The sequence below is a fragment of the Acyrthosiphon pisum genome, chromosome X (genome assembly GCF_005508785.2).
Source record: "Acyrthosiphon pisum isolate AL4f chromosome X, pea_aphid_22Mar2018_4r6ur, whole genome shotgun sequence".
In the NCBI taxonomy this organism is placed as follows: domain Eukaryota; kingdom Metazoa; phylum Arthropoda; class Insecta; order Hemiptera; family Aphididae; genus Acyrthosiphon; species Acyrthosiphon pisum.
In genome coordinates, this window is record NC_042493.1 from 22,371,652 (window position 1) to 22,382,836 (window position 11,185).

General features: G+C 29.5%; 1 protein-coding gene across 1 annotated transcript; it reads right to left on the reverse strand.

The window, feature by feature from the left end:
- Positions 1-4: 4 nt before the first annotated feature.
- Positions 5-5,180, reverse strand: LOC100575650. Its single transcript, XM_029485048.1, has 7 exons — positions 4,971-5,180; positions 3,885-4,803; positions 3,002-3,647; positions 520-611; positions 347-394; positions 167-276; positions 5-93 (listed from the first exon to the last, which is right to left on the reverse strand). Exons 1-7 carry the CDS (start codon positions 5,178-5,180, stop codon positions 28-30), a joined length of 2,091 nt encoding a protein of 696 aa, XP_029340908.1. The 3' UTR covers positions 5-27.
- Between the last annotated feature and the right edge of the window lie 6,005 nt (positions 5,181-11,185).

Below are 11,185 nucleotides of genomic sequence, written 5' to 3' on the forward strand. Positions count from 1 at the left end.
AATTACCTATCTAACAAAACATGAAATTCAAAGAATATTGTCCAACTGAAACGTACGGTTTGCGTTTGATTTCTCCGTTTGATCTTGGCTATTCTACAATTCATAAGATTGTTATGATTAGTTTCTTCACAAGCAAATATTAGAAATGTATAATTAATGTACTTACAACGGAATTGACAGTCACCATCGAAATTTGTTCGGTCACATCTTCGATGGTGACGTCTTTTTGGGTGTTGGTTGTTGTTTTTTTGTTCGGCTTCTGTGGAGTGGGTGGGTCTAAAAAAATGATAACAATTAATAATAGAATACGCAATAAATGATCGTGGTACAACATACATACACTCACCCGGGCAATCCCTGACAATGTGTCCGGTTTTTCGACACCTAAACCACCCTGAAACACAAATTAGGCGATACACCTTTTAGTATTAGTCTAGAATTTGTATTTTGTATACATCTACTTACGACGTTTTTTTTTTTTTTTTTGGTAACGCTTCCGGACCCCGCCGGAAGCGTTACCTTTTGATTTTTTTGGTCGGCTGTGGTATACAGGTGCATTGTACACCTGTATACCACTCGCCATGTACTGGTATACCTGTTGTAATTTCATTCTAAAAATCAACAATAAAATCAATTAATATTAAAATTAGTCATTTTTGCAGACACTATGCCACTGTTGGGTCGTGACTGGTCGGCTATGTAAAATTATCAAAATGTCACGAGGCGGTTATGAGTTAACGAATACAATTTTTTACCTAAACACTTTGGCCATGCACCAAAAACAAAATTAGACACGTGGCCAACAGTAATCGATAATATTGAGTTTTTCCGCACACAGTATTCTACAGACGTGTTAGGTGATTGAGTTAAGAGGATATACCCGCATATGTTGTCTCCGTCTTACACACGTGAGATATAGTTAATTTTCGTTCGACAGTTTCAATAGTGTGCTATATATATATATATATATATGTTTTACGGTGAACTCAACTATTATTAATTGTTAATTAAACTTATAAGAAGATTATCTGTGTCCTCTCAATCGACTTTTTACGACATTTTAATTTTTAAACGAACTACGTATATGTAAAATATAAAATAATAAATAATGCACAAATAATTTCCTAAAATATTTATAAAAATCAATAACGAAAAGCGCACTATTCAATTTGGTCAACTAAAATTTACTACGTCGTACGTGTGTAAGACTGAGACAACACATGTGACAGAATACAATTTACTCTTATTCAAATGCACACGTTCCGAGTAAAACATTCCTGCATCATAGACACTTATACGACATTATAGGTACAAAGTGGTATTTAAATATATTATAATATAAGTAAGTATAACAACAAATGTTTAAACATAAACCACATTTCACCCGCACAAGTTAAACATAATATAATGAAAAAATATAATTGTAAAAGCGTTATACGGGACTGTTATCGAATATTGGTAGTGGGCTAACGAACACAATTTTTTGCCTACACAAATTAGAACACATTGCCTACACTACCTGATTATAGAATATTAGGTAAAGTTATTTCAACCAACACTTGAGTTTTAATTTTAATGCACATAATATTATACAGACGTGCTACGTGGTCCAGTTAAGAGGATACCCGCATAATATTATGTTGTCTCCGTCTTACACACGTGCGACATGGTTAATTTTCGTTTGCCAGTTTCAATAGTGTGCTATTCGTTTTACAGTGAACTGAACTAGGTATTATTAATTAATAATTAAACTTATAAGATTATATGTGTCCTCTCGATCGACTTTTTACGACATTTTAATTTTTAAACGAGCTATGTGTATGCACAAATTATTTTCTAAAATAATTATAAAAACCAATAAAGAACAGCGCACTATTTAATCTGGTCAACTAAAATTTACCACGGAATACGATTTACATTCATTCAAATGACTCGTGCCCAGTAATACATTCCGTCATCATAAGAAATTAAACGACATTTCACGAAGGTGTGTTTAAATATTGATTGAGATGGAATTAAATATATTATATAATATAAGTATAATATAAGTATTAAAAAGTGTTTGAGCATAAATCATTTTACTCAAGCAAGTTAAACATAAGATGAAAAAAAAAAATCGAGACATAAGGCCAGTATAAGAGGGTATAATAAGCAATTAAATACGTTTACTTACTTCAACGGCGTCCAAATGTTAAATTAAATATGTCCGACGTCCGTCACCGATCATACAGCGTGTCCGCAAAAAACGGATTTTCCATCACTCCACTAAATTAGGTACGAAGCCGATCGTATCGACAATTACGCAATAACGCGAAAGCTTCGTGTGAGAGAGATCGATAGTGAATACAGGTAGACCATAGAGTAATATAGAGAGGCCAATGTCTCGGAAAAACGAGGCGCAAAGTGTACTATATTTACAGGTTGGCCAGTTAGAGGCAACAAAATATTGTGCAATCGTAAAAGAATAAAATATAGTAAATAATATTATATAATATAATAATATATTATATATGATGTAATATTATATCTAATACCTATATTATACAATTTTTTAATTGTTACATTTCAACAAAAAGTAGGTATGTGTAGTTCAATAATTAATGCTTATAAACTATAGCTATATTATATTGTTATTATTAATATAGGATTAAAGGTACCTATACATTATTTTGGATTAAATATTTTGACCCAGATTCAAAAATCAGTTATTTATTTATTTAACAAATTACTTAATAATATTAATAATACTTAATAGTAATAATTATAATAGGTAATATACTAAATAGAAATAATAATAATAATAATGAATAGTAATAATAATATTATAGTAATTAATAAATAATAATAGTAATACTGAATAGAAATAATAATTATAACAATAAATAATGATTATAATTATAATTATAAATAATAATGTTAATAACTATACATAACATTTTTGTTATAAAACACAAAAATAATAACTTATTGTCCTTTAAAAATAGTTAGTTTATTATACCACATTCTAATGGAAGGTGTTTCATTGTGACTTTTCAAATTATAGTTTATTTTTAAGTTAATATATGTTGATGTGATAGATTTTATTAGAAGAGTGATATGATCGGTTAAAGGATTTCTGGTTTCGCTACTATGAGTTTTTAATTGTTTGAATACATTTGAGTTAAATAAAAAGTGGCCTAAAACTTCAGATTGAATTTTCAGTTTATTAACAGCTTTATCTGTATAGTTAAATTGTTTTAATGTTTTTTCAGTTTTAGAACATATATCAATTACATCGTTACTGGGATAAATTAAGCCACCATTATCACCTTTTTTATTTTTTAATGTTATTAATGAATTTAAAAAACATTCTTTGTCAGTAGCACATAACGCATCTTTATTAGTATCACATTTGAGCACATTAGTAAGTTTATGAACTACGAATCCAGAAATGTAAATAATAACTTCTTTAGAGAAGTTACTAAAAGAGTAATTACTATGGCATCCTATGTAGTCATGATCTAAAATAAATGAATTTATACTTTTCAAATTTTCTTCCTGAATAATAGCATCATAATTAAAACCAGGAGTATTGTTATTTAAAACATTCACTGGATCAGAGCTAGAGTAATGCAGAATTCCAATATCTTCTAGTGGTATACAATTTCCTGTATTAAAATTTGTAATATCATTGATCCGAATTACTAATTTTTTATAGGCTGAACGGAATTGTCGAACTATCGGATTATTGTTATGACCACCGTGTGATCGAATACTTCCAAAATACAGTTCGATATGGTCTTGACTTAATCTATATATTTTTATATGTTCTAACTGATTGGTTTTAATTAATGTAGAATATAATTGTAATATGCTCTCTAAACAGACAATGAATCCTATGAAACCTGTTTTGCGGCTGGAATGAAGTACAGGTACAAATATTCCAGGTTTATCTTCAACTTTAAGACCCTTTATATAGGTTTTGATTTTTTTAGTAAATAAAATAACTGATTCTATATTTTCTTTGCATAATGCTTTATTATAACCGATGCAATTGATGGATCTCGAATTTAATATGTCAAAAGCAATATTAAACAATTCAATAAATTGAATTGTAGCATCTGCATTACAAAACTCATTAAGATTAAGAGAATTTTTGCAAAATTTTAAAGCATCTGCTACGGATTGACTCAACAATTGTGTCGCAAGTTTTACTTTCATTTTTTGTTTAAAATAAAAGATGTGTTGCTTTCTCAACTTATTTGCTAGGTGGCAACCTTCCTTTTCCTGCAAACAGCATAGCAATTTGATGTATTCAACATTTATTTCTTTCCCTTCAAAATCTAAAAATACTTTTTTCTCGCCAAAAGCATTTCTCACTAATTTTACCATATGAGCTGGATCAAGAAGTGTTACAATGTTAGGATTGTTCTCACAGCCAGAAGTAAAAGAAGTATTTAAAGTTTCTACATTATAAGTACAACCTAAAATCTGAGCAGTATTTATATTACTTGAACAACCGTCAAATGTTAGGCTGATTATTTTAACGCCGGTACTTTCTAAGACATGCAATGCATGGTGAATTAATTCAGATTTTTGAGAACTATTTAAACTACGAGCTAAAAAATAAGCAATCGGCAATTTCCAGCTTTCATTTACAGACACAACTAAAAAAACTAAGCATTCTTTGGCAACTTCCAAGCTATCATTATTTATTCCAATTCCCATATCCACTCGACCATAATATTTGTTACCATCGTATTCCAAATGCTGCCGTATAGCTGCATAATGCATAATGCATAATGCAGCGTATAATGCTGCCATCTCATAAATAATTAAAGCACAATATATATTGTGGGATGAACTTTTTGCTTTCATAGTTAAAAGTTTTAATGATTCATCTGTGAATCCTGGTTCTGCATCTACGTGCCTATATACCATTTACTAAGCGTACGCGAGTGCGGCAAAATAGTATCAAATTGTTTTCTCACATAATCATAAGCTTTTGCCGAAAAGAAATGAAGAGATAAAGCGAATTGCCTCACAGTAGGGCTATATTTTTTACTAATTTTCTTACCCGTATTTTTTTTAGACCAATTAGTGATAAGTTCTTTGTGTTTACCGAATGACTCAAATAAAGTAACACTAGTATCTTCATCTATAAGATTTTGTTTCTTTAAATCTTGAATAATGGTCTTCATACTGGCAATTTTCTTATTTTTTCTTCTGATAGTTTGATTTAGAATTTTCAACTTTTTATTTTTGATTTTCATCTCCTGTGAAAGTTGTCGAATGCCACGCTTTAGGAATATCGACGTGGAGTGTCATCATTTTTAATCTCAATAGCAGCAAGGAATGAAGATTGCATGGGAGATTCTGCTACTGGTATATTCTATAGTAAATATATTCATAATTATTGAAATATTAATAATTATATTTGTTGATTTTACCAATAAATCATTAATGTGTGCATCAGAAATACTGCATGAAGAAGTTGTCTCATTTAAGGGTAACACTCCTTCTACCTCTACATTGTTAGACAATTAAAAAATAAACAGTAATGAATTACTTAGATACAGTTACATAGCATAAAGCATTATTGATATATTAATAATTATATTTGTTCATTTTACCAATAAATCATTAATCTGTGTATCAGAAATACTACATGAAGAAGTTGTCTCATTTAACTCATTTAAGGGTAACACTCCTTCAATCTCTACATTGTTTACAGACAACTAAATGAAAAAAAAAACAAATTAATTACATAGATACAATAACATAGGTAGTAAAGTATTATTAAAATTAATTTTAAAATATGTATATACCTTAATCAAACCTTTATCGAAATTAAAAATATTTGATGGCTGAAGAGAACTCGAAGTTGGTATTTTTGTAGGCACAGCTGAAGGTGTTACAGTTTCAAAAACTTTAACTAAAGTTCTATCAAATTGTATAATATTTGATGGATGAAAAGTACTGGGAGGCTCAGACAAGGGTGTCAATATTTCAGAATATACTTTTTTTGGCTAAAAATTATAATAATAATACAAGCAATATAAGCAAGGCTGGGCATTAACGAGTTAAAATTTAAAGTTAAGATAAAACTTAAAAAGTTAATTTTGTTTTAATTTTTAACTTAACTAGTTACTTTTGGATTTTCATTAACTTAACTATTAAATTAGGTACTAAATATTTTTTTTTTAATAAACGTGAACTTAACGAATTAATTTTTCATTTTAAGAAATAAGTTAAGCTAATTTATTTTGTTTTTCGTATTTTTTACATTTCATTTTTTGAGTCAATTTGTTGTCATGTCAAAATAATATTTGTCGTGAATTGTTTTAAGTTAAAATTTTTATAATTTTCCAATCACTCTGTACTCTAATGGAACACCCTGTTTATTTTTAATTTTTAAAAAAAGGTTTTATGTTATTAAATTATTATATCAAATAACAATAATAAATAATAATATCGGTAATATAGGTAGTATATAGATTTATGATTTATATAATGGATTGTTTTTCAATTGTAAACATTGTTATACAAAACTATAAAAGTTATTATTATTTATTTCTTATTACTTATAACTTATAGGTACTACTAGTATAGGTAACTACTGTTCTTAAAAATACAATACACCAAATGGAAATGCTGTATAAAATATAAACATCATGATCTGTAATTTAGATATTGTTTGGGAAAAAATAAAGTACTCTAGTGTTGTGTAAAAAAATAATTCACTTTTTTTAACTTAATAAAAAGTTTAAAAAAAATGGAATTAACTTTTAACTTTTAACTTTTTGTTGCATATTAACTTAACTTAACTGAATTAAAAAAAATCATTAACTTGCCCAGCCTTGCATATAAGTTATTTATATAATAAAAACATTTATACTAATAAATAATAATATTAGTACCTATATTGATTAAGAATGTAAAATATATGCACCCATTTTATTCGGTCAACAATTATGGATGGAGTGGCATGCCTCTTTAATAGTTTCCTACTTTTATTCAATATAAAACAAGATTTATCAAAATGAAGAGAACAAACCAAACTACTGATTGTCACATTTTCAGGATTTAAAAAGTTTTTGATTAAAAAATTGTTCCATTTAATTTTATCACTTTCATCTTTAGGAAACCTAGAAAACAATAAACATATTATGATTTTAGTTTAAATTGTTTTAAAGAAACTTTGTTTTGATCAGACACAATTTTGAAAATGTTAAACTTTGTAGTAACTGGAATAGTAACAAATATTTAATAAACTTTCGTTTTCTTTACTAATGAAATAATAATTTGATATCTTCACATAATTTTCAACCTTTTTATAAATATTACCAAAAAGCATCCCCCCAAATTGTGACTATAATCCATAGAGTAATACTAAATATTACTCTATGCTATAATCTTACATGTGAAACGATACATTGGCAGCTTTAGAATCCTGATTTTTTGTTCTTCCACATATTATACAGCTTGGCATAATAATAGTAGTTTAATAAACGTAGAATAATAATTGAGATTAATAAACTGCTTCATTAATAGTAACAGTTAATATTTCAATTAAGTAATTACTAATTAACTATAAAACTATCAATTATTATACATTAATATTATATTATTATACGTCATTCAATAATGCATAGGCCATAGAGTATATAGTATATACATAGAGTTGATATACAGTAAATATTATTGAAATGTCTTATGAACCGTTGTTTTGTACACAATTTTACAATAATGTCCAAATGGTTAAGTGGTAACTGTATTTACAGACCTTTCTCGGCTTATACAAGCGTAATACGTATTGGCCTCTCTATATTACTCTATGAGGTAGACAGACAGAGACCGTCACGATAAATGCGCCTTTGATATCATCATTATAGTCATTACACACAGTTCAACTGAATTATACATTTTTACGCTGACATAATTTTTCTCTTCAGATATTATGTGAACAATATGTCAATATCATCCCTATGAATACAAGACACACTTGACACGCTATTTTTTAAACGTATACGCAAAGTATTGACCACACACGATTCATATTAAATTTGTTGATAATGGCTGTAACATTTAAACTAAAGTACCTATCTGCAATGCATGTACCTGATATACCGTTGAATATTGTACGCGATCGACGCACTCGGAGTACCTACCTAGGTGACTTCGGTGACGTACACCGAATATCACATCTACTTGATAGATAATCCAACACGGTTTTAAACTTTACATTGTTCCACAAATGAAAATAAGGCACCGAACATGCGACGGGAAACATCACTGACACCGAAAGTTCAAAAATTTAAACATTCCCGCCAAACCACCAAGCGCTATCACGGATCATTATCAGCCATCCATAAACATTGATATTAAATAATGGATAGGCCATTTGTGCTTATCATGAAGATATCTAATTCATGATACGATCTCTGCCAGAAACGAATGGATCTTCGCAGGAAAAATTCCAAAAGAATCCAACATGGCGTCAAATCGGTTATCACATTTATCAGTAAACATTTTTCAGACGGTTATCAGTTTATCACTGATTACGAAATATACTGCCTTTTTTGATTTTTCATAAATTCGTATATTTATTAATCGGTACCTAAGTTGTCTAAGTTGTACTTATATTCAGTGCCGCAACAACCACAGGGGCAGCCGGGGCAATGCCCCTGCAGAGGGCCGCTAATCGTTGGCTCAAGAGGCCCCACATCTATTTTAAATTTTTAAATAATTGCATTGTAATCTAATGTTTAAATCAGATCAAATCAAATACATTAGGGTCAAGTGGGGTAATTGTAAATTGGGGCAATTGTAAAAAAAAATTATATAAAATTACGTTATAATTTTTTTTACATTTTATCACAACCGTATGAACCGTATAAACTGTTTTGATATTGTGTATTGGTTTAAACACGAAAATTTGAGGTTATGTGATGATAATATTTATCATTTGATAACACACCTAATTTTTTCCAATTGTCGAATGGCAGTATCCAACATCAATCAACTGCCAATCATTCAAAAATGTAAGTATTAAGTTCAAATTTGTTTTGTTGTCTTTCTTATTGTGTTTATAATGCAATATTATGCACGGGAATCGTGAAATACGTTAATTTAAATGTTTATGATATTATTCACATTTTCCCCTAATAAATTTATGATGGGGTAAATGTAAATTTAAATTCGGGGCAATTGTAAAAATTATTTTATTATAATTTTTACAGTTAAAACATTTTTCAATTGAATATTATTTATATTTAGGGTTCGTAATTATATAAAGAAAAGGTAAAGTCCTAAATACACCATAGAAGATGTTCAAAGCGCAGTAAATGCCGTTAATGGACGACGTTATACATATGCTCAAGCATCTGATGAGTATAAAGTGCCAATATCAGTTATATTTCAGAGGATTAAAGGACGAAAAACTGCGATGAACTGCCTGAAAGCTGGTCGTTGTAGTGCATTAACAACAGTCTGAAAATATTATTGAAAAATGTCTATTAGCTAGATCACAAATGGGTCAACCATGTGATAAAGAAGAGTTGAAGGATCTAGTACTTGAGTATGTTGAAGTAAATAATTTGAAAACCCCCTTTAAAAATGATAGACCAGGTGATGACTGGTATTATTCTTTCATGAGACGACACCCTTTATTAACATTTAAAAATCAGAACAGCTTCAGAAGTTAAGGAAGGATGCTAGGAAGCCTGATATTATTTATAATTTTTATAGTAAACTCAAAGAAGTTTATACAACAAACAACATAACCCCTTTTGATGGTGAATTCATATTTAACTGTGATGAAAGTGGTTTTCTAACTGACCCATCAAAGTTAAAAGCTATTGGGGAAAAGGGTAAGACACTTAGTCGTGTGTCTGGCGGGTCTGGTAGAGAATCAATATCAGTTTTAGCCTGCATTTCTGCAAATGGGTCTTTCTTGCCCCCCTTTATTGTTTTCAAGGGTGGTGCAGTCCAAGCACGTTGGACTTCTGAAAATGCTTATCCTGGAACTCTTTATTCAACATCTAAAAATGGATGGATGGAAGAACCTTTATTTTTCAACTGGTTTGAGACTATGTTTGTTAGAAATATTGAAACATTAAGAATTACAAAAAATAAACCCAAACAAACTGCAGTTTTATTATTTGATGGTCATTGTTCCCATATAAGTCTGCGTATTTTAGATTTGGCAATTGAAAAAAATATAGTTTTGGTAAAATTTCCCAGTCATCTTACTGACAGACTACAACCATTAGACAAATGTGTTTTTGGCCCTTTAAAAACAGAGTGGAATAAACTATTGATCAAGTTTGGCAAGCAAATAGTAGGAAAAGGTATTGGTCGATTAACAAAGGGTAAATTTTCTGAAATTCTGGGAACACTTTGGTCAATATCGATGAAACATAAAAATATAGTATCTGGGTTTGTGTCGACTGGTTTATTTCCTCATGATAAAACCAAAATTTCCTGAAAGTGAATTTGATCCCATAGACTTAGAAAATTACTATAAATATTTACATAATGACAATTCTGAAGAAAACAATGCAGTATTAAATAATGAACATTATATAGAAACAAGTGATACAGTAAATCCAAATATAGAGGACCCCATATATTCTCCACTGTCAACAAGTTTTCAAGCATCTTCCTCAGGTATCAGTCAAGAAGTTTCAATTTCTAATGATATTGAAAATAATTCTTCCAATAGTTTAAGTCCAAGAGATATTGTAGGCATTTTTTCAAATCAACTTTTACAGTATAAACAACAAAACTCTACTACCACTGACGTACCACTAAGCCACCAATCCCAAGACTGAAGACTGCAAGTGGAAGTGTTAACAACATCAGAAGTATTAAATAGACTAAAGGAAGCTCAAGAAAAGAAAAATATGAAAAAGCCAGCTGGAAAACGTGGTAGGCCAAAGAAACTAGTAGAACATATTTCAGTTACTACAGTAGAAACTTCTAGTGAAGAAGAACCCGAACTATGTAATTTATCAATATCTTCAAATGATTTCAATGACAACCCTCTTGATGTAGAAGAAGTAATATACCAAACACCCGAATGGTCCTTGATTCAACCAGGGGTATACATTTTGGTGGACTTCTTAGGTGGTCCTCGTAACAAGCACCATTATAAATATGTTTGCTGTGTTGTAAGTGTAGATGATGATGACGGGGAGATAAA

Excerpts from the sequence above, each read along its gene's own strand:
- LOC100575650 (XM_029485048.1), bottom strand. The coding sequence starts at position 5,180 with ATGAAGACCATTATTCAAGATTTAAAGAAACAAAATCTTATAGATGAA. Across the intron at positions 4,804-4,970 it reads CGGCAAAAGCTTATGATTAT|ATGGCAGCATTATACGCTGC; the intron begins GTGAGAAAACAA and ends ATTATTTATGAG. Across the intron at positions 277-346 it reads CATTGTCAGGGATTGCCCGG|ACCCACCCACTCCACAGAAG; the intron begins GTGAGTGTATGT and ends TCATTTTTTTAG.